This window comes from Dreissena polymorpha, chromosome 5 (genome assembly GCF_020536995.1).
Source record: "Dreissena polymorpha isolate Duluth1 chromosome 5, UMN_Dpol_1.0, whole genome shotgun sequence".
NCBI classification, from domain to species: domain Eukaryota; kingdom Metazoa; phylum Mollusca; class Bivalvia; order Myida; family Dreissenidae; genus Dreissena; species Dreissena polymorpha.
Window position 1 is genome coordinate 92,597,146 of NC_068359.1, and position 24,814 is coordinate 92,621,959.

A 24,814-nucleotide genomic window follows, 5' to 3' on the forward strand; every position below is an offset into this window, starting at 1 on the left:
GTGCACTAATGAATATATTGTAGTCATGTCTTTGGTGCACTAATGAATATATTGTAGTCATGTCTTTGGTGCACTAATGAATATATTGTAGTCATGTCTTTGGTGCACTAATGAATATATTGTATTCATGTCTTTGGTGCACTAATGAATATATTGTAGTCATGTCTTTGGTGCACTAATGAATATATTGTAGTCATGTCTTTGGTGCACTAATGAATATATTGTAGTCATGTCTTTGGTGCACTAATGAATATATTGTAGTCATGTCTTTGGTGCACTAATGAATATATTGTAGTCATGTCTTTGGTGCACTAATGAATATATTGTAGTCATGTCTTTGGTGCACTAATGAATATATTGTAGTCATGTCTTTGGTGCACTAATGAATATATTGTAGTCATGTCTTTGGTGCACTAATGAATATATTGTAGTCATGTCTTTGGTGCACTAATGAATATATTGTAGTCATGTCTTTGGTGCACTAATGAATATATTGTAGTCATGTCTTTGGTGCACTAATGAATATATTGTAGTCATGTCTTTGGTGCACTAATGAATATATTGTAGTCATGTCTTTGGTGCACTAATGAATATATTGTAGTCATGTCTTTGGTGCACTAATGAATATATTGTAGTCATGTCTTGCTATTTAGTTTAAGATATTGCACATGTATATAGGTTACTTTATATCAATGAAAGTTGTACATAACTTTATTTGGCCATTTACATCCTCATCCAGTTTTGTTATTGAAGCATGCAAGCTTGTTGAATTCTATCGTTAAGTAAGTTGTGTTATTTTTAATTATAATGTTATACAAACAGTATTTTGTCTGCATTCTAGTAGATGTTCATTATATGTGGCTTATACATTGCAGTAAGTGAAGTAACTGATAAATAAGTACATAATTTGAGAGAAATTACACTGTATATCTGAACATGGAAATCTATATGATTTAAATTACTCAAGCAAACCCTACCATGCTTTAAGTCACAACATAGGCTACTATGAAATTTGAGTGCACCTTCTATCATTAAATTCTTGTTGACAGTTTTTATACTGCAAAACATGCAATGCATTTCCATAATAGATCTTATAAGCAAACCTAGCACTTACCATCAACATTGGTTTCATAGTTATGTGGACGTTTGGTGGTTGTCATGGTACTGGTAACTATGGTTCCCCCAGGGGTCATGGCCTTGTTAGTTTCTATGGTTCTTTGAGGTGATGATAATGAGTTGTGTGGACTGGCATCAGCAAGCAAGAACTAAACAAAAAATGAAATAATACATAGATTCAGTCGAATTTTAGTGCCAACATTGAAAATCAACTGAGCTAGTACAAAAAAAGTCAACACTTTATTTGTGATTGCCAATGAGGACTTACATGGTATAACATTATGATCATACAAATTGTAAAATAAACAGTTTATTGACATCAGTCATTAATAAAATCTACATTTAGTTCATATAGGATTTATACTGATATGTACATGAATTTATCCCATGCGGAGGAGATGTCTGCAACACATTTCATGCAATTCCTTTGGAATAAAAAATATACAGAATATGAACCACAACATGCGAAAATGAGTCATATGCAGCATGCGGCCAGCGTAGCTCCAAGCCAGCCTGCAGCAGGAGCTTACTTGTCCGCTATTAAGTCATGCAAGGCTTAGTGATCTCATTACCAGACAAGGTGACTCCTGACAAAGCCTGTGCAGACGAGAACCCTGGCTGCATATTGGAGAAAACCCATTTTTGAATGATGCTGGTCATATCCACAAAGTTCTCCTTTTGTAACCTTTTACCACTAAGATACGTATTTTGACGCATTTATAGTCCATCAAAGAGTAAAATTCAACTAATGACCTTTCTTACTGGATTAAAATTGTTAAGGCATCATTTCAAACCCTTAGATACTGATGAGCAGCAAACAGTATAAAACCATAACAGACTGTGAATTACTCGCAGGCTGTTCTGGTTTGATGCTGTTTGAAAATAGCCATTTTTGCTTTGCTTCTGAGTTGGAAAGGGTTAAATAAACATTTGGTCAGACTTGGAAAGCATGCACAGTGCATTAACATTCTAACAAGTACAATACAAGCTGCTGTACTTGCGATTTGGCAATAAAACAGTTACAGAACCTTCAGATGGAAATTTGTAAATTTCAAATTCAAAGTGCAAGTTTTTATCAGAGCACAAAAATAGCATTCCCGCAATGGATGGGTTAAAGTAAGACAGCATCAGGAGTTATTACCAGTACATTTATTGGCAATGAAATAAGACATTTATTTGCAAACAACTTCATTAAGAATGTTTAGGTAGTTTGTTGATGCAGTTAGTGCCAAATAACAAACATTCATCCACAGAGTATAACATTCATCATGACTACTGCTAATGAAGCTATACAGTGAACATTAATACAGACAGAACAGCCCCAAATTTGAACAACAGCTGTGAAGGTGAGGATTGTCTGGTATTTCTTTTTTTATTTCATTACCAATGTTTTCTTACAACACAATCAGCACTGGTGATGTTTCATGTATATTACATACATAATTATACATCTTTCAATTTGTAACCACAAAAGGGAAGTCAAGTTTTCTATTCCTTGCAGCCATATGAAGGTCAACACTTAAACTTTGAGGTCAACATGCTAAGAATATTAAGGGTTCAGGGCTATAGATAACTTTTGGTGTATATTGGGTGATCAACCCCTGTTTTTTGACAACAATATGGTTTTTGTAAATTCAATAGAGTTTTAGCAAAACTTTTCACCCCCTACTTTTGATCTTAATTGGGTTTTTCACCCCCAGTTTGTTAACTCAATAGGGTAATTTAGGGAATTTATCTATCTATACTGTCTAACTCCCCTTGCGGGTATTATTGACAGGTGAAAATGGGAATGACATATATAATATAATAAAAATCTACTAAGGTTACTATATTATTTATACAAATGGAATTCAAAAAAGTACATGTACATAACAACAAACAATTACTGAATTTCTGATCAAAGTTCATTTATTTTTGCATAGAATAAGACCGAGTTCGTGAAAATCGCTGCACAATTGATGAAGTTATGGCTGTTTAAAGCGATGCACCCCTTTTTCGGGTCATTTTGAGTTGAATACCTTGAAAATGAAAGTAGAAGTTGGACGGGTCTACGAATAATTACAATAACACCCCAAAGATTGATAACCGCTGGAAAGACTGTCTTCTTTTCTTCATAGGACGGCATATAAACTATTAGGTACATTTTTGTACAGAAAATACCCAGTCTAAAAAATATGCCCGGTGTTCGTAAGAATTGCGTTTCGTGACACACGTTTTTTTTATGGGAATTACGTTGTTAAATTTGTATTTGCGTTTTTGTACGCTTTATTTTGAATTAAATTACGTTTTTGGTTAATTTAATTGCGTAATAACACAAATACATTTGTTATCTATAGCCCTGAGGGTTACGTGGGACATACAAATCCCATAGGCTTAAAGACAGGAAGGAAATGGCTGTCCAGATAGCACAATAGTTGGTTCACTATCTTCTAACTTAGGCGATCGGAGTTCAATCCCAATACCCAGCAGCATGTGAGTTTTGTGGTCACCATACCACAATGGTAGGTTTTCTCTGGATACCTAGCTCCACCCAACAACAAATGACCATGCCAATATGGAAAAATTTCAGTAACATCTATAACTAGATATTCCTCTAAACTTTTGTGCATCTATTAACACATTTATGCCTAGTGGACTCTCTTATCCTTTTAAATTGGATCAATTTATTTCCAAACTTAGATTGTCTAGTATATTTATTTCTATATTTAGAACATTTCTTTCAGAAATTCCTCTAAGCAAACAGCGTAGACCCTGATGAGATGCCGCATCTTTTTTTCTTTTTTCTAGACGCTAGGCATAAATGGGTTAAGTTTAATAGGTAAGAGGGCTGGGACACACTACAAGTCCACATATAATGCAGCCTCAGGCGCTGACAGAACCGCATTAACTGCAAACACAAACAAACAGAGGCAGGAAGTAAAACATGGCAAACAATGCAACAGAACATGTGAATGCACTAAGAATATTTTGGCTGGAATGGGAACATTCAATCTGCAATCCTCATGCAGGCATTTCAAGCAGGGTCCAAATATTATGTTACAGTATGTGAGTCTAAATTCAAACTGCATACCATTACAATGACATTCACAAACACTTTGATATGTTTGCATGGGTTCAAAAGTTTGGGAAATTAACGCCAAATGCACTTTGTAAAAAAGGAAAGCAAAGTTAAAATTTTACTAGTGCTCTATTGTATGCAGCTACTGTGCAGTTAAAAGTTACTAGTTAAACAATTTTCAAAACTTTTGCAGTCTGAACATTAGACTCACCTTTTGTTTGAAGAACGATTCTGATTGGTGATTTCAAGATGAGAGAAGCTTTCCTATTGGCTACTTTACTCTAAGTGTGACATGGAATCCACACTTCTACTGGCTATCACAACTGAACACTCCATTTATAAAAATGTACACTTGTATGTAATGGATGGGTGAAAAACACAAATCAATCCGATTGCATAGTAGTTTTATGGTCAACACACTGTTTGGGCATCGAACAACCAATGGAAACACTTGTAATTCTATGAATACGTAGGGTGGAGTACTAAAAACTAGTAGGTTACACACACTTCACACATATAGGGCACAGTTAATCAATTTGTTCATCATTTAAAACAACTTGGAGGTGCATAGAACTGAAATAAAAAATATATATGGAGAAACATAAACTTTCTTTTTCACACTTAAAGGTCTATATTTTAATATGAACATTAATAAGTAACATACTTGAATTTATTTATATTCAGTATAAGTTTAAATCTAAACATTTTGGCTTGACTGCAACAATACATTGAGCTAAGAGTTACTATTAAAGTCTCTTTCCTGGAAAGAACCAGTACTTGGTGTTCTGGGTAAAGCAGACATCATATCCACAACACCATAAACTATATGATAGTTCAACTCATTTGAAACGAGCAGCATTTGCAGGCAATCTTGTTAGAGGTTCAGACCACCTTACAACATGCACATGGGTCTCTCTCTCTGTGAAAAGGGAGGTTTAATACACGTGCTTTAAGTGTTGTCCCAGATTAGCCTGTGCAATCTGCTCAGGCTAATTACGGACAATCTTTTGCGCCTAAACTGGCTTTTTGCTAAGAAGAGACTTTCTTAAAACAAAAATAATTATAAAAGCAGACTGCACAGGCTAATCTGAGACCTCACTTTACGCACATACATAAAGCCCGTTTTCGCAGAGATGCTCATATTACATAAGAGAGTTCATACCTCTACTGTAATGGAGCCCGATACAAACTCGCCCGCACCCAGACGACCTTGAAGCGGGATGATCTGGCGGCTGCTAGGGTTACGCTGCAAGTCTTCCATGTACACTATGGCTTCGCCCAGGAAGTTGTCTGTAAGGACACAAAAACTACTGATAATCATCTGCCGTCACGCCCTTTGCTTTTTTACCAATATAATAACATATGTTTTTAAATTGTTTGAAGGTACACAAAAAACACTGAAAATCATCTGAGGTCAACCCCCCTTGATTTTTTTACAAAATCGAATACCATCCAAATGAATTTTGTTGAAAATGAACGGCCAAAATAGTATTTATTGCTCTACAAAATTATTCTGCATACAGTCCAACCTGACTTAGCCGTCACATAGCTTTAGCGGTTTGTCTAGATCCACCCCCTCGCATCCCAAAAAAAAATCTGTGGAACATCTATGTCATATAACAATTAACATATTTAAGATAAGTTGTGCTAAGCTCATGGTTGTTTAAATGAAAAGGATGTGTGTGTGATGTTTGTGCACACAGAATGTTTTTGAAGCTTTTGGAGTGTTTTTCTTTAAATGAGAATGATTATGATGACCAATCTAAAAAATGGTAACCTGCCTATAGCAGCCACTTTGACCACTTCCTTGACTGGCTGTTGTACACAGGATAGATGTATATATGAAGCAGTAAACAGGAGCTTCTTTTCTTGATTTTGAGAAAGGGCCTGGCCTCCCATTTTGAGAAAAATTATCGAAAAAACTGAGAAAGTGGAAAACAAATCCCAATGTAAGCTTGGATTTTGGGGAAAATTGCATCATTTTGAAGACATTCTCTTTGAGGAAGGGGCTTTTCTATTGGGGGAAGGGGCCTATATAAGGCCCTATCTAAAGAAGAAAAAAAGCCCTGAACAGTGACATTACACAGGACTGTATTCATTTCATAAGAGCTCAAGAACTGTTGTCTTGACAGTGGTTCATAATGAAACCTAAAATTAGCTACCTTTACAATGCTGTCATGGGAAAAATGTTGAGAAGCAAAGCTTTCCACTGAGATGTCTGGCATTTATTGCTAATTTCTATTCATTTCTATGGAATGTCCCCACTGCTGCTCACAGACAGGTTTTGCTGATACAAATTATCTGCTGAAAACAGCATCCAAATCCTGGGTGAAGATGCCAGCACTGCAAAACTTGTGGATATCCCACCATGCTCTCAGAGATAGATCTCTGTAAAATGTGTGTGTGAAGATTTCCCAAGAACAATTAATGATTTTCTCATGGTTTGATACTCTCTTGTTTTTAGCATAGGTGCGTTTACGCACCTATGCTTATGGTATATACCACATTTCGAAAATCCACATCGGTCAGTTGCCCTTTATGAAGCCTTACCTGATCAAAAATCAGACGAAATATCTATTTAATTTAGTATATGGTCATTCTTACAAAAAAATTTTGGAAACGTTTTTCTAATGTTTTCTCCCAAGAATATTGCTGACACCGTTTTTAGTGAATTTTTCTAAGACCGTTTTATGTTAAAAAATCTTATAACCTAAAACAAATTTCGTTCGTAAAACAATTCTATCTGCACTATAAATCTCAATCTCCTACGCAGTGGCCTCCCTTATACTAGAAGTTACTGACCGGGCGAAGCAAGGGAAGTAACTGCTGTGAGGAGTTTCTATAAAAATCTGCATTCAGAAATCTGTATTCATAACTCAATCTGATGTGCACGTCTGCATCTAACGCTTACCACAAGTTTTACGACAAATTCTTGACGCAGACGAATAGGGTAGCGTCTATTTTCATTTGTGAAAAGAATAGTTCGATACAGATCTGTCTGTGCTTAAATTTTGAAAGGCTTGGGTAATTATTGTTCATAAGCGTTTCAAACACTGATGTAAATGGAAAGATTATCTATTTAAATAGTCGGTAATTGTTTGAAATTATTGATTTGAGAAATTCGCAGATGGCGATATCGAACTACATTATACCACGTGACGCCATTCTTCCCTGTATCTTGCACCTATGCTTTTAACGCCATCGGCGCTCTCGTTTTTCTAAGGTACTGACAGTGTTTACAGGCATTTGAGAGTTATACTCATTGACTTCAATGATTCAATGTATTCTAAGTAATGAATGTTCTTAAATGTATGTGTAATAGAATGTCATCATTTATCAATCTATTTTACTTACACGTTTAGCTTTACCTATATCAAAACTAATGTTTAATCATACTTTCATAGTTCTGTTGTTGTTGTTGTTGTGTTTAATGAATTTTCAAAAGGCAGTTCATAACACTTCTGCAGTTATGATTTATCAGTAATGTGTTGTATTAGCAGTGGAATGATTGTTTTGACATATGGAATGCCATGGCATTATTATTGTATAAATAAACAAGACTATTGTCAAGCAATATGGTCCCCTACCGGTGAAACTCCACCATTGTCAGATTTTTTTGTTTTGTTGCCATAGCAACATAATTTTTTACGTAGGAACAACATGAAATGATGTGCATAATCTCCATATTGCCATCTATCCATGTTTCAAGTTTCATGAAAAAATATGTAGAACTTTAACAGTTATCGCAGGATCCAGAAAAGTGTGACAGACTGACTGACTAACTGACTGACAGACACACTGCGCGCAAACCATAAGTCCCCTCTGGTTTCACCGGTAGGGGACAATAAACATTGACAAACCTTACATGTTTTGCAATTTGTACCATAATAACATATACACAAATAAACTCAATGAATAGTTCTTTGCTCTTAATTCAGTTTTTAACATTATGTTTCCAGGTCCATATAATTCTTTAAATTATTTGTTAATGCAATATTCCCAAGTCCATGTAATTCTCCAAGTAACTAATAACGCTTCCAAGATATGACAAAATCTGCCCAAATCCATCTGGATAGGAACCCACCCCTATGGGGTCCTGAAGATAATCCTCTAGCGTCTCTCCTATGGGTTAAATCCTTCATCTGTTTAGTGGCCAAAGTAGCTCTGCTTATATACATGGATCAATACATAAACATGTCAACTTGATGGATCAGACTAATTTGTTGAACTTAGTGTGTATTTATTATCTGGGAATTGCACTACACGAAAACAAACATCAACTAGAAATGGCGCGGCAGAGGCCGACGCGTATCCCCACGCCGAATGCTTGACCTAGGTGTGCCCCAGGGTTGGTAATGGGGCCATGCATAGCTGAGATTGACCGTATTGTCATAAGAGAAGTTCATCATCAATTAGAAGTGAATTGGTGTAGAAATTAAGAAGTTATAGTAAAAGGCAATTTTGGGTGGGTGTGACATATGTGGGCAGGGCGCCCCAGGGTTGGTAATTGTGCCATGCATAGTTGAGATTGACCGTATTGTCATAAGAGAAGTTCAGTATCAATTTGAAGTAAATCGGTGTAGAAATGAAGAAATTATAGTAAAAGGCAATTTTGGGCGGGTGTGGTCTATGTGGGCGGGGCCCCAGGGTTGGTAATGGGGCCATGCATAGTTGAGATTGACCGTATTGTCATAAGAGAGGTTCAGTATCAATTTGAAGTGAATCGGTGTAGAAATGAAGAAATTATAGTAAAAGGCAATTTTGGGTGGGTGTGGTCTATGTGGGCGGGGCGCCCCAGGGTTGGTAATGGGGCCATGCATAGTTGAGATTGACTGTATTGTCATAAGAGAAGTTCAATATCAATTTGAAGTGAATCGGTGTAGAAATGAAGAAATTAAAGTAAAGGCAATTTTGGGTGGGTGTGGTCTATGTGGGCGGGGCCCCAGGGTTGGTTATGGGGCCATGCATAGTTGAGATTGACCCTAATGTCATAAGAGAAGTTCAGTATCAATTTGAAGTGAATCCGTGTAGAAATGAAAAAATTATAGTAAATGGAATTTTTTGGTGGGTGTGGCCTATGTGGGCGGGCGCCCCAGGGTTGGGATTGGGGCCATGCATAGTTGAGATTGACCCTAATGTCATAACAAAAGTTCAGTATCAATTTGAAGTGAATCCGTGTAGAAATGAAAAAATTATAGTAAAAGGAAATTTTTTGTGGGTGTGGCCTATGTGGGCGGGGCGCCCCAGGGTTGGGAATGGGGCCATGCATGGTTGAGATTGACCGTATTGTCATAAGAGAGGTCCAGTATCAATTTGAAGTGAATCGGTGTAGAAATAAAGAAGTAAATGTAAAATAACCTAAAAAAATGAGTGATAATTTCTGACGCAGCCCCACCCCAACCGCTATAACTTTTGACCCAGGGGTCAGATCAAAATTCCAAATAGTGCAGGGTCGCACATATGCTCATAGCTACCATGTGTGTAAGTTTCAAGGTTCTAGTGCTTTTAGTGTAGGAGGAGATAGTGGCCAGGACGGACGGACAGACAGACGGACGGACGGACGGACGGACGGCGGAGATAACCACAATATCCCCACCTTTTTTTCAAAAAGCGTGGGGATAACTAGAAATGGCGCGGCAGAGGCCGACGCGTATCCCCACGCCGCATGTTTGACCCAGGGGCGCCCCAGGGTTGGTAATGGGGCCATGCATAGTTGAGATTGACCGTATTGTCATAAGAGAAGTTCAGTAACAATTAGAAGTGAATCGGTGTAAAAATGAAGAAGTTATAGTAAAAGGCAGTTTTGGGTGGGTGTGGCCTATGAGGGCGGGGCACCAAAGGGTTGGTAATGGGGCCATGCATAGTTGAGATTGACCGTATTGTCATAGGAGAAGTTCAGTATCAATTTGAAGTGAATCAGTGTAGAAATGAAGAAATTATAGTAAAAGGCAATTTTGAATGGGTGTGGTCTATGTGGGCAGGGCGCCCCAGGGTTGGTAATGGGCCATGCATAGTTGAGATTGACCGTATTGTCATAAGAGAGGTTCAGTATCAATATGAAGTGAATCGGTGTAGAAATGAAGAAATTATAGTAAAGGCAATTTTGGGTGGGTATGGTCTATTTGGGCGGGCGCCACAGGGTTAGTAATTGGGCCATGCATAGTTGCGATTGACCGTACTGTCATAAGAGAGATTCAGTATCAATGTGAAGTGAATCGGTGTAGAAATGAAGAAATTATAGTAAAAGGAAATTTTGTGTGGGCGTGGTCTATGTGGGCGGGGCGCCCCAGGGTTGGTAATGGGGCCATGCAGAGTTGAGATTGACCGTTTTGTCATAAGAGAGGTTCAATATCAATTTGAAGTGAATCAGTGTAGAAATAAAGAAGTTAATGTAAAATCACCTTAAAAAATGAGTGAAAATCTCTGACCCGGCCCTACCCCAACCCCTATAACTTTTGACCCAGGGGTCAGATCAAAATTCCAAATAGTGCAGGGTCGCACATATGCTCATAGCTACCATGTGTGTACGTATCAAGGTTGTAGTGCTCATAGTGTAGGAGGAGATAGTGGCCAGGACGGACAGACAGACAGACAGACAGACGGGCGGCGGAGATAACCACAATATCCCCACGCTTTTCAAAAAGCGTGGGGATAATTAACCATGTAATCGTATCACGATCTATAATTAAAACAGACTGAACCCAGTTGCAATCGTGCATCTACTGCCAACAAACTAATAAGTCTCCGGCCACACTGACATAAACACAGGACATGCATTATTGCGTACATGATATATACATAAATTATGTGACAAAATGTACAATGTCCCATGTCACTTGAGCCAAAGTACTTGATTTAGACTGTTCCTTTTTTACCAGCATTTATATTCCCCGTCTCACTTAGGCTCATGACTGTGAAAGGCACGTGACAGAGGTTAAGCACAGCAAAATGTGTATTCTTTGTCAGAGCCAAGTCATAAGAAGTTTTGCTTTACTTGTATAGCTCATCAAAATTTACCTGGCACTGACCTTTATGCATGAATATACTAAAGTGGGGTTATAAACAATACATGTATTTCTGCACTTGCAGCTATTTTAATTGTTACAAGAGTACCTCAATTAGTATTATTTTATGATCTGGTGCAAAATGAGCTCAAACAAAGCCGCATGTAAATGTTTGAAATCATCTACATTCACAATTTATGCGAATTCACAAGTGACAGGAAATGATATCGAGCTGTATCAGCAGAAGAACAATAGTGTGCCATTTATGTCTACCGGGTTAACACTCTCCACTATTATAATTAAGTAATCCATCAAAACAAGTTTATTCTAAAATACAATTTTACAAGCACTTTATCAAATTCATGAAGGTGTTTCTCCTGCAATTTTCCAGGTAAATACCTGCTAATACAAGACATTACACCCCCAGACATCTTGATGCATTTTATTATTCTCAAGGTGAAATCAATCTATTTCATTAATTCTTCACATATGTCTGCATGATAAAATAATAAACTGACAGAAGGGGGTAGATCTCTAACACAAAAACAATGATTACAGACTTCCCTGTACTGTAACATTTTGAGTGCTAAACACTTGTTTCTCATTCTTCATCTGATTCAGTTAGATAGTATTCCATTTAAATTATGCAAAAGTGTTGGCAAAATATCTCAGCAAATGTAAGAACACAGCATTAAGAATTATAGCAGTCTAATTTACATAATTGCATCGATATTTCACAAAACTTGAAACATACGCACACGTTATAATAAAACATATGCTTATTATTATGCGAAGTATATGCAGACATGAGGTGCACTTTGTTAGCCAATAATATTTATTGGGTATTCATTTATACCCTGTACATACACCAAACCACATGCTGAGAAAGCCATAGAAGATTCTAGCGTGTTAGAAATGCAGTGCAAGATGAAATATTAAGTCTTCCTAGAATTCTTTACAAATTCTTTAAAATTATTATGATTTTCTTGTAACTTATAATTATTTGCAATTTTCTTTACACTTGATTATAAATATTTGTGGTTTTCTTTACACTGTATAATTTTTTGTAATTTTCTTTACACTGTATAATTATTTGTGATTTTCCTTACAATTTATAATCATATGAGATTTTCATTTACAGAAAATCTTAAGACTCTACAATTGTCGAAGAAAAAGCAGCTTATTATTAATATTAATACATCTATGAAAAATCTATACATCTTTTATATCACAATAACTTATGTATTAAACATTCAAATGGGAAAAACAAGTATCCACAACAAGTGATTTTTTTGTTTCTGTATCCTATAAGTAATCAGACTATTTATACAGTTGAAACAAAAGACAGGGACCGAAACGTAGCTCGCACACTCTCAAAATGCGAGCAAGATTTATGAATAGCGAGTTGAAAAATATAAAGCTTGCAATTTTCTGCGAGTAAAATTTTAGATTCCTCAAACCTGTTTTTCCATAAATCCTTAAAGTATTGAGAGATAATTACTTTCTATAATCACAACTCCCATTTTCATGATCAAAATCTTGCTTAAACGATTAAAGTGTTAAAGAATTGCATAAACACATTCAACAGCCATTGTTGTTGTTGATTTTGTAAGATTCAAGGGAAGCTATTCTGGTACGAGCTATGGTTCGCTAGGCGCTTGCGGCTAATAAGAATCTCTGTGATTGCACTGCCAACTTGGCCAAGGAATTAAAAGATAAAATGAAAAGAAACAATGTTTGAAGAATTGAGAATGAGGTCACATGACTGAAAATTTTAAAAGGTTGCATTTAGCCTGGTAAATGGCAACTGGAGTTCAAGCTTGTTTTAAACAATTTTGAGTTTCAAGTCACTATTGCTGAATATTGAATGTGTGTCCATGCCTATAATTATTGAGATAACTGTTTTCTTCCAATGATTATGCTTTTTTAAGTAGCCAACATATTATGCACAATTTTAAGCAATATGGTACAAGAAATGTTTTGTTTTAAATAAAAAATATAAAACAAAAACAAATTGCGAGTAAGTTTTTCATTTTGCAAGTGAAAAAAAATCAAGTGCCTTTATAGGTTAAAATGAATCCCAGAAAGCTAGACCAGCGAAAGACTCCTGACATCACTTCAAATAATTCTGTGTTGTCTTAAAGTTGCTCTTTAAGAATTATATGACATAAACAGATATACTATAATGGGATATTACACAAGCACCGTGTTCTGAAAACAGGTATAGGTCTCACTGGTTATTCCTAGTAGCATCAACAACAGTCAGAGCTATACACATTCCACAAGAAACTCTCACTGGAACCTGTCTTGAACTACCAATGCAATAAACATTAACAACCATCACAGCAGCTTTATTCATTTTGCTTTTCTTGGAAAGGTTTCATCATTGCAAAGTATTGTCTATAAGAGCCTGGTATAAAATGTTAAATGCCAAGTATATAATATTTACTGCAAACATTTTGATCTTTGCTATGCTACATTTTTGTTGTAATTCGTTCATTATTCGTCTGTCTGGGAATCTTCTACAGTCTTCCTAAGGGAGAAATAATGTCAGTTCTGGAATTGTTATTTATTGACACTTAGATTTATTTAGTTGATTTTGACAACGAGCGAATTAATGAAAAGAATTTCGCATAACCATGTGCATAAACGATCACTATTTGTATATCATACAATGAAATGCTGTAACAAACTGTATAATGAAAAATAGAAGTTAAATATGCTCACTTATTCCTTGGGCCTAAAAAATCCAGATTTCACCAAAACAATCATCTCATTCAAAAGTATGCAAACCCAAATCCACAAACCTGTCAAATGATTATTATCTTAAGTTAAAATACAGTGTTTCACCCACTTTTTGGATTAGTTTTTCAATTTGTTATATACAATTACTCAAATCCTGCATATTAGATATGTTTTTTTTTCCAAAAGCAAAATGTAAATCTCTGAACCCTTTACCGCCCAGATACACATTTCAACACGTTGTCCTGAGAAAATAAAATTAAAATAAAGACTTTTTTTAACCCTGAGAAAACAAAACAAAATACCTTTTTTTAACCCTGAGAAAATAAAATAAAATACCTTTTTAAAACAGATTCAAGTTTTAAAGGCTTCATTTCCAACCCTTAAAATACTAATGAGCAGCAAACAGTATAAAACCCAAACAGATTATAAATTACTCGGCAGGCTGTTGTGGTTTATCTGCTTCTGAGCAGGAGAGGGTTAATCCTTTGCATGCTGGGAAATTTGTCGTCTGCTAAAATGTCGTCTGCTGAATTTCTAAAATTAGTATTTTCTTCGATTTCTTTTCAAAGAATTCTATCAGAATAGCAAACAGTTTGGATCCTGATGAGACGCCACGTTCTGTGGCGTCTCATCTGGATCCAAACTGTTTGCAAAGGCCTTTAAAATTCGGTTCCCCCACTGAAAGGGTTAATAACTAAATAACTTACCATTGGATGGCCTCTTCTTGTCCAGAACTTCAAACCTTATTTCCTGGGTGTCACGTGTAATCTCACTGTAGACAAGTAGTAAAAAAAAGCAAAAGGTTTACTCACTACGATAAGAATTATAGGTTTTAAGGTAATTTACAGGTAAAAGATTTTCTTACAAGTAGAAGGTAAACTAATGAGTAATTACTATAAACAAAATTTGTAATTGAAGGTGAAAACAAGTTAGAGATTTATTTTTGAACAGGTCTACTTATTTTGCATAACATTTGGACTGTATATTGTTTATAATAAATTAACAAAATTAACTTACTATTTAAAGGCTCATTTTCTAGTGGAAGCTTTCATTACCATTCAAATCTTTACGTAACAGTAGATGATTTCATTACTAGCAGAAATTTTTATTATTAGCAGATTTCATTACTAGCAGCAGATTTCATTACTAGCAGAAGATTTCATAACTAGCAGAAGATTTCATAACTAGCAGAAGATTGAATTGCTAGCAGAACATTTATTAACTAGCAGAAGACTGCATTACTAACAGAACATTTTGTTACTAGCAGAAGATTTCATTACTAGAAGCTGAAGATTTCATGACTAGCAGAAGGCCTACTATCTCAGAGGGGGCAATCACGTGATAGTCACGATGGCGACCTTCATGCAGAGGCAAGTATTTTTCGCTGTTATATACCCTTAATTACTTGTATTTATTGTTTAAATGCTGCTCGCTTTTCAGCCATACCAGTTAGAAAGGAACTAGCGTTTATTTCTCGTTGATCTTTGCTCTTTTATCTTGACTTGACTCGCTGAGAAATTTCTTAGGGGGATGCCCTAATTAAAGCTCCACTAAGAAAATTTGCAGAGAGTAAATTGGAGATATAAAGGGAATTTTGATAAGAAATAAACGCTCATCACATGTTTAGTGATATGGCTGGAAAGTGAGTGTCATTTAAAAATTTAACAAAAGAAATAAAACAGCGAAAAATATCTGCCTCTGCATGAATGTCGCCATCATGACCATCATGTGATTACCCCCTCTGTATCCAGTGTATACACATTTTAGCAGACTTCTTTACTAGTAGAAGGCCTACATTCAATTTGATATACTTACTAGTAGAACTGCTCATCCCAAAATGGATTAAATGTGTTCTTGACCACATTGGACACCTCGGTCTGGGCAGGCGAGTCCAGGTACATCACACAGTAGGGGTCAATGGGGCCTGATAGCAACAATAATACTATTTTATTTGTTGTGTTTTAAAATCATTGTAATTGAACCCATGCGGAAGACAAAACAAGAGTGACTTAAGGATCTAGGTCACACACCTGAGACCAGTCCCGAATTAACTATTAGGCAGAGTAGGCAACTGCCTATGGGCCCTGTGACTTTAAGGGGCCCCTTGAGGTTGAATGAAAGATTTTTTAAATTTCTTACTTAGCCTAATCTAATAACTTGACAAATCCAATTATTTTATATCAATGTTTGACGATGCTGATGATAAAATACCTGCATCGCAATAATGTGGACTCATTTGTGACAACATGATTCAGTCTACATTCCCAAATGTTTTGACTGCACAATGAATTTAAATATGCTTAATAATCACAAACTCAACCAGCGAACAAACCTTTTCCTAATTGAACATTCTAAATAACAGTCGGTGTGCTTCATTTGCGCAAGAAAGAGGGAATATGCTTGCCATTATGGCCACTGAAAATTGATTTTCAGTATATTTTAAGAGATTTCTTCACTAAGACTTAACTTAGACTTTCTTAACTAGACTTTTTGAAGGTTTGTTACTCATTAGTCATTACTTAAAAATGACAGCTTACTCGTATATTACAGTATGGAACGGACCAAACGGTAACTACCTATCATGGATCTTAATTTATATTTTCATATTGTTTTTTTTTGTTATATTGTTAAATAATTTAATGTAAAGACTACAGTTAGTGTTTTTTTCCCTAAATTTTTAATATAATAATCATGATGTCGTATTGGCATTAAATTATTATAATGACATGTTATACCTATTAAAAGACATTTAATGTCTTTCCAGCCTTGGCACTGGTAAGATAATTTAAAGAGTGAAATTGCCTGGGCACTGTTTTTTTAGTAGGTACTAGGTTGATTTGGGGCCACAGTGGTAATCCAGCACTGCCGGAGACAGGTAGAAACTAAGTTTTTATGTGCAGAATTTCTTCATATAAATTTCAGTGAAAGAATGTCTTGCTAAAAAAAGATAAACTTGAATTATAAATTTTTCTTGTGTTAAAAATAATATCTAATAACAAGAGATTGCCAAGCAATATGTTTTTTTAAATATTTGTTGCCATAGCAACCATATTATTGACGTAGGAACAAAATGAAATGACGTGCATAATCTCCATATTGCCATCTATCCATATTTTAAGTTTCATGAAAAAATATGAAGAACTTTTTAAGTTATCGCAGGATCCAAAAAAGTGTGATGGACAGACTGACGGACAGACTGATAGACAGACTGACAGAGCGCAAACCATAAGTCCCCTCCGGTTTCATCCGTAGGGGACAAAAATACTAAGTGCTTACCTTCGTTCTGCTTCAGCCCACTTGCCTTGATGACCTTAACCAGGAGTTGCTTGTCCCTGGGGCCCCGGGCTTGCACCCTTTGGGGAGTGGGGACCTTGGTAGGCGTGGCTAGGGTGGGCACATGGAACTGGAGAGGGATACAAGCAGTGCAGTCTTGTTTATGGAAAACAGGTTTTAATGCATGTGTGTAAAGTGCCATCTCAGATTAGCTTGTGCAGTCTGCACAGGGACGACTAATCTGGGACGACACATTACACTTAAGTAGAATTTTTCATTTAAAGGAAGTCTACACAAAATCCAGTTTTAGGCGGAAAGTGTCATCCCTGACCTGGGATGACCGTTAATGTACAAGCATTTAGCCCAGTTTTCCCAGAATCTGGGAAAAGTGTTATACATTGGAGACTTATTGCATGTATGGCACTTATACATTTAGAATCATGATTTGGGCTTACTTAACAAGTTTCGACAAAGCAAAAGGCAACCTGTCTGTATAGCAATTACATAGAGATTCATAAATAATTTTCACTTGCACATACATGCTCAAAGTTAACACTGACAATACTGAAAATGCATTGTCCCAGATTTAAACCTCTTGGGTTTTGTAGAGCAAAGAAATATGTTAAACGACAACTTGGTAATACTACATGTGTTCTCTAGTCAAAATTTCACATATATCACATTTATCCTACATTTCCAGATACTTGATGTTTCAAGAAGAACAACAAGCAAATCATCTTAATAATTTTTTGTTGAGTCCATTCCTGAAACTGGTATTTATGTTTTCAGGCAAATAATAAAAAGCAATAGAATTAAAAAAGTAATATATCTAAATAAGGGTCCTATTGTTTATCATTTTTATCTTGCAATTTATTTGCTAGAACATTCATGTTGTCAAACAGATATAATATACAGAAATGGGTAATCTACCACAGCCACAATCCCATCACTCAACCTCCACCAATACAGGCAACCATAATCAATCATCACCAATACTGTTAACCATCATCAATCATCACCACTACAGGTAACCATCATCAATCATCACAGATTCATGAATCCATAATCAACCATCGCCCTTACAGGTACATCATCAATCATCACCAATATAGGTAACCATCATCAATCATCATCACTACAGGTAACAATCATCAACCATCACAAATACAATTAACCATCATCAACCATCAAAGACACATGCAACCATCATCAATCATCACCAATACAAGTAACCATGATCAATCATCACCAATAAAGGTAACCATCATCAATCATCACCAATACAGGTAACCATCATCAAACATCACCAATACAGGTAACCATTATCAATCGACACAAATACAGGTAACCATCATCAATTATCACGAATACAAATAACCTTTATCAATCATCACAAATATAGGTAACCATCATCAATAATCACCAATACAGGTACCCATCATCAATCATCACCAATACAGGTAACCATTATCAATCAACACAAATACAAGTAACCATCATCAATCATCATCAATACAAGTAACCATTATCAATAATCACCAATACAGGTACCCATCATCAATCATCACGAACACAGGTAACTATCATCAATCATCACCAATACAAGTAACCATAATCAATCATCACAAATACAGGTAACCATCATCAATCATCACCAATACAGGTAACCAGTGTTAATTATCAAAAATACAGGTAACCATCATCAAGCATCACCAATACAGGTAACCATTATCAATTATCACAAATACAGGTAACCATCATCAATCATCTATAATACAGGTAACCAATATTTAATCATCACTAATGCAGGTAACCATTATCAATCATCACAAATACAGGTAACAATCATCAATCATCACCTATACAGATGACCATCATCAACCATCACCAATACAGGTAATTATAACCAATCATCACCAAAACAGATAACCATCATCGATCATCACTAATACATACAACCATCATCAATCATCAATGCATATAACCATCATCAATCATCACCAATACAGATAACCATCAACAATCATCACCAATACAGATAACCATCAACAATCATCACTAATACAGATAACCATCATCAACCATACCAATAAAGATAACCATCATCAACCATCACCAATAGAGATAACCATCATCAACCATCACCAATAGAGATAACCATCATCAATACAGATAACCATCATCAATACATATAACCATCATCAATCATCACCAATACATATAACCATCATCAATCATCACCAATACAGATAACCATCATCAGCCATCACCAATAGAGATAATCATCATCAACCATCACCAATACAGATAACCATCATCAACCATCACCAATTTAGATAACCATCATCAACCATCACCAATACAGATAACCATCATCAATCATCACCAATAGAGATAACCATCATCAACCATCACCAATACAGATAAGCATCATCAACCATCACCAATAGAGATAACCATCATCAATCATCACCAATACAGATAACCATCATCAACCATCCCCAATAGAGATAACCATCATCAATACAGATAACCATCACCAATACATATAACCATCATCAATCACCACCAATATAGATAACCATCATCAACAATCACCAATAGAGATAACCATCATCATGCATCACCAATACAGATAACCATCATCAACCATCACCAATTGAGATAACCATCATCAATCATCACCAATTTAGATAACCATCACCAATACAGATAACCATCATCAATAATCACCAATACAGATAACAATCATCAACCATCACCAAAACAGATAACCATCATCAACCATCACCAATACATATAACCATCATCAATCATCACCAATAAAGATAACCATCATCAATCATCACCAATACAGATTACCATCATCAACCATCACCAATACAGATAACCATCATCAACCATCACCAATACAGATAACCATCATCAACCATTACCAATACAGATAACCATCATCAACCATCACCAATGCAGATAACCATTATCAACCATCACCAATACAGATAACCATCATCAACCATCACCAATTTAGATAACCATCATCAATACAGATAACCATCACCAATACATATAACCATCATCAATCACCACCAATATAGATAAGCATCATCAACCATCACCAATAGAGATAACCATCATCAATCATCACCAATACAGATAACCATCATCAACCATCACCAATATAGATAACCATCATCAATACAGATAACCATCACCAATACATATAACCATCATCAATCAACACCAATATAGATAAGCATCATCAACCATCACCAATAGAGATAACCATCATCAATCATCACCAATACAGATAACCATCATCAACCATCACCAATAGAGATAACCATCATCAATACAGATAACCATCACCAATACATATAACCATCATCAATCACCACCAATTTAGATAACCATCATAAACAATCACCAATAGAGATAACCATCATCAACAATCACCAATACAGATAACCATCATCAAACCATCACCAATTGAGATAACCATCATCAATCATCACTAATCAAGATAGCCATCATCAATCATCACCAATACAGATAACCATCATCAATCATCACCAATACAGATAACCATCATCAACCATCACCAATACAGATAACCATCATCAACCATCACCAATACAGATAACCATCATCAACCATCACCAATACAGATAACCATCATCAACCATCACCAATACAGATAACCATTATCAACCATCACCAATACAGATAACCATCATCAACCATCACCAATACAGATAACCATCACCAATAGAGATAACCATCATCAATCATCATCAACACAGATAACCATCATCAATACAGATAACCATCATCAATACAGATAACCATCATAAACCATCATCAATACAGATAACCATCATCAACCATCACCAATAGAGATAACCATCATCAACCATCACCAATACAGATAACCATCATCAATCATCACCAACACAGATAACCATCATCAATCATCACCAATACAGATAATCATCATCAATCATCACCAATACAGATAACCATCATCAATCATCACCAATACAGATAACCATCACCAATACAGATAACCATCATCAATCATCACCAATACAGTTAACCATTATCAATCATAACAAATACAGATAATCATCATCAATCATCACCAATACATATAACCATTATCAATCATATTGTCTGTAAATGAATAATGATATTAAATACTCTTATTATAAATAACTGATAATTCCGATTAATCCCAAAATTCAAGAAGTTAAATAACTGTTATTGATCTTCAAATTTGGTCTCTAATTTGTATTTTTGGTATGGTTTATTTTCTTATTTTTTTTTGCTTTTGGTGCATTTTAACTGTTAATGCCAAAGTGATCGATTTTACCATATAAAAACAAACTTACTACAATTATTGTCAATCGAACATATTTTTCTCCATTTAAAAAATATGTTCTCATACATCATTTATTAAAAGATGAAAGGTGAAATATCTAAGTAGATAAACCGTGTCTGAGAGAAATAAACACATATTTCATTTGCAGGTGGCATGTCTGCAAGGCATTATCTAATGCCAGAATTTACATTTTACATCATTAAATCGAATCAGATGCTTGCATTATCATCAAATCAACCTGGAAGACATTATTTCTCAAGGCTAAAATAAAAGAAAGCAAATACTGGCACCAACAGAATCTAAACGCAGAGATAACATTTGTTTTTATAATGGCATGCTAACAATTTTTAAAAAAGGAACCCATCAAACAGTTATTTTTTCAATGCTGATTTTAATAAAGGTTTCATATCTTCCACTTTAATCTATATTGGAGAATCTTTAAAGCATACATCATAATTTTATTTTGATAATGCTGAAACAAATATTTATTAAAAAGAAAATGCATCTGAAAAGAAAGATGACTATGTTTGAAACATAATTAAAAAATAAATTACAATTAGAAATGTTAAAATTTTCCTTTTTTACAAAGTGATATTCTTACAGCACTGTGTTGCTGCTGCGGGACATCCTGGGCTTCAAACACCTCCGACATCTGCTGCTGTTGCCGAGGTGATGAAGGAGAGATCGGTACGTTTTCCACTGTTCTGACCTTGTTAGATTCTGTGCGCCTGATCGGAATAGTTTGTTTCTCCTTGTCTACTCCCATCCACTGCGAGAGATTAATTGTGGTGCTTGCGAGGCAGAGGGTGTTCCGCACCACTTCCTGGGCAACCCCTACATCCACCATGTCGGATGGGTCCTGGAAAGGAAACAGACAAAAGGTCAATATTTGTAACAAATGAAACAGAAACAAGTCTTGACCCTTTACCACTTAGATACATATTTTGACATGTTTGTAGTCCCTTAGAAAGTTAAATGTTATTGAAGACCTTTCTTACAAGGTTCGAGTTTTAAAGTTGTCATTTCCAACCCTAAGATACTGATGAGCAGCAAACAACATTAAACCTTAACTGACTGCGAGTGACTCGCAGGTTGTTCTGGTTTTATGATGTTTGCACATGGTCTTTTTCACTTTGCTTCTGAGTGGTAAAGGGTTAAGTACTACTTATGTTAATGACATAATAACAACAAACACAAGTTTCAAGTTCCTTTTGGACAAGGACATCAGAAAAAGTTTCAAGCAGGACTGTAGACAATGACATTATACACAATTTGCTAGTACTAGAATAGTTAAAGACAAAAAACGTTATTTTCAAGTACCAACGTAACTAATGACAACAGACACTAGTTTAAAGTGCCCCTGAAGTGAATGTTTAGCTGCATGTGAAGATCATTTAACTGTTAAAGTTTGAGCAATATTCAACCAGTCATGAAAGAGAAGGTCAATACAATTTGTATGACTATAATTATATTCTACAATGGAAAAACAGAAAAAGGGGTAAAAAATTCTGCCAAAATTCTCAAGCACAATTTCTGTCTTTTAGGCAATCTACAGATCACAGTAATTCAAATGTTTAAGTTTGAGCAAGATCTATCCATAATTTAAACAGATGTTTAGAACACAAGCTTGTGGTGAATACATATGATATTGCAGAAAAACACACACACAATTGGCAATCATCCTGCCAAAAATAATCTCATTAAAATTCCTTTCTTTATTAGCATCTACAAATTAAGGTCATTAAACATGGAAACTTTGAGCGTGATCGGAAAAGTAGTTGAAGAAAAGTTAAAACCATAAGGTTCAGGACATATTTATGTATGTACAGATGGACGGACAAGTGCTATGCTTAATGCTTCTAAACCTGTGAGGGCATAAAACAAATGGAATTTCAAAGCTACTGTAGACAATGACAACAGACACACATTTCAATAAACAGTGTTTCCAAAGACAAAAGAAACAAGTAGTTTGTGAAAACAAACACAAGTTTTAAGTATCAACGTAACCAAGATCCATTGAAGCTAATAACAGCAGACAACAGTTTCAAGTGAAACTGTATTCAATGATATCACATTAAAGTTTGAGTTACCACAGCAGCTAATGACAACACTTCAGTTTTGAGGCAGCAAACAATAACATGCACAAATTTCATGTACCACTGTTGCCAAAATCTGATCGCATAAGATTGTAAATGTAACTCATGTGCACTCAAATGCAATCTTGCATCTGGCACTAAAACAAAACAAAACAAAAACAAGATTACATATTACAAAACCTTAGGCAGTTGAGCAGTTGACTATCTCTGGGATATCAGTACAGGTAAAACAGAAGACGGGTGTAAAACAACACTTCTAAAATATACATTTGGCTATTAATAATCTCTGCAAATTGACATGACTGTATTTCAAATGTATATCCGTTTGTACTATGGTTCGGCCATCCACTTTTTTTTTAAATAATGACATATTTCTGACAAGTTTTGGATTGTCATCTTTATTAAGGAAATTCTATCACAAAGATGTTGTTTTTTTGGGTCAAAACATGTGAATTATATTTTTTTATTTGGAAAAAAGTAGGTAAAAATTGAGTAAAATTTGCTTCCCATGTTGTGTAAATGCCAAAAATGTTGATAATATTAAGTTTTAAACACTTTGTGGGTGTTTACTACAAATGTAGTCTATAAGAAGATGTATTCAATGATTTATATAAAAAATTGTTACACAAGTTTAGTGCTTTTCTATCAAAATAACGACTAAATAGATAAATAGGAAAGATATGAAAAAATCACGGTTGCTAACCTGCCTGCTTAGAATTGGCTTAGCAAATATCTGATACATTTCTTATTTTGCACTTCAAAATATGTTCATTCACTATAAATAAATCACTTTAACTCTTAAGGGCATACATGCCATAATTTTTCAGACCAATTCCGGGACATTGAGTTAAATTGTCTGGCACTTTTGCGGATTTTCCGGGACATGTATAAAATGTAGCGATATTTATAGACATATGCATTTTTGGTACGTTTTTTTTTGTTTCGCATCGTTAATTGCAAAAGTTCGAAAGCCTATCCGAAATACACTTGATCTATTAACGTCAAATTAAACATTGCTACTTCCGTTACTAGATACAAGCCACGTGTTTTCAGTGTAAGCGTTCTAAACATAGATGGTGACGTCACTGCGTTATTGTTATTAAGACCGGTGTAACGCGTAGTTGTTGATACGCCTTTATTC

At 35.3% G+C, this 24,814-nt stretch overlaps 1 protein-coding gene across 8 annotated transcripts in view; it reads right to left on the reverse strand.

The window, feature by feature from the left end:
- The window catches only part of LOC127882171 (phospholipid transfer protein C2CD2L-like), an 86,169-nt gene that overhangs the window by 30,064 nt on the left and 31,291 nt on the right, over positions 1–24,814 (reverse strand). For all 8 annotated transcript variants that reach the window (XM_052430658.1, XM_052430657.1, XM_052430656.1 and 5 more), the window contains exons 5-10: positions 22,179–22,436; positions 17,200–17,326; positions 15,739–15,847; positions 14,631–14,695; positions 5,337–5,464; positions 1,115–1,265 (exon numbers count right to left, since the gene is read on the reverse strand). In XM_052430658.1, the coding sequence (XP_052286618.1) occupies positions 1,115–1,265; positions 5,337–5,464; positions 14,631–14,695; positions 15,739–15,847; positions 17,200–17,326; positions 22,179–22,436 (838 nt within the window). The remainder of the gene's footprint in view (positions 1–1,114; positions 1,266–5,336; positions 5,465–14,630; positions 14,696–15,738; positions 15,848–17,199; positions 17,327–22,178; positions 22,437–24,814) is intronic.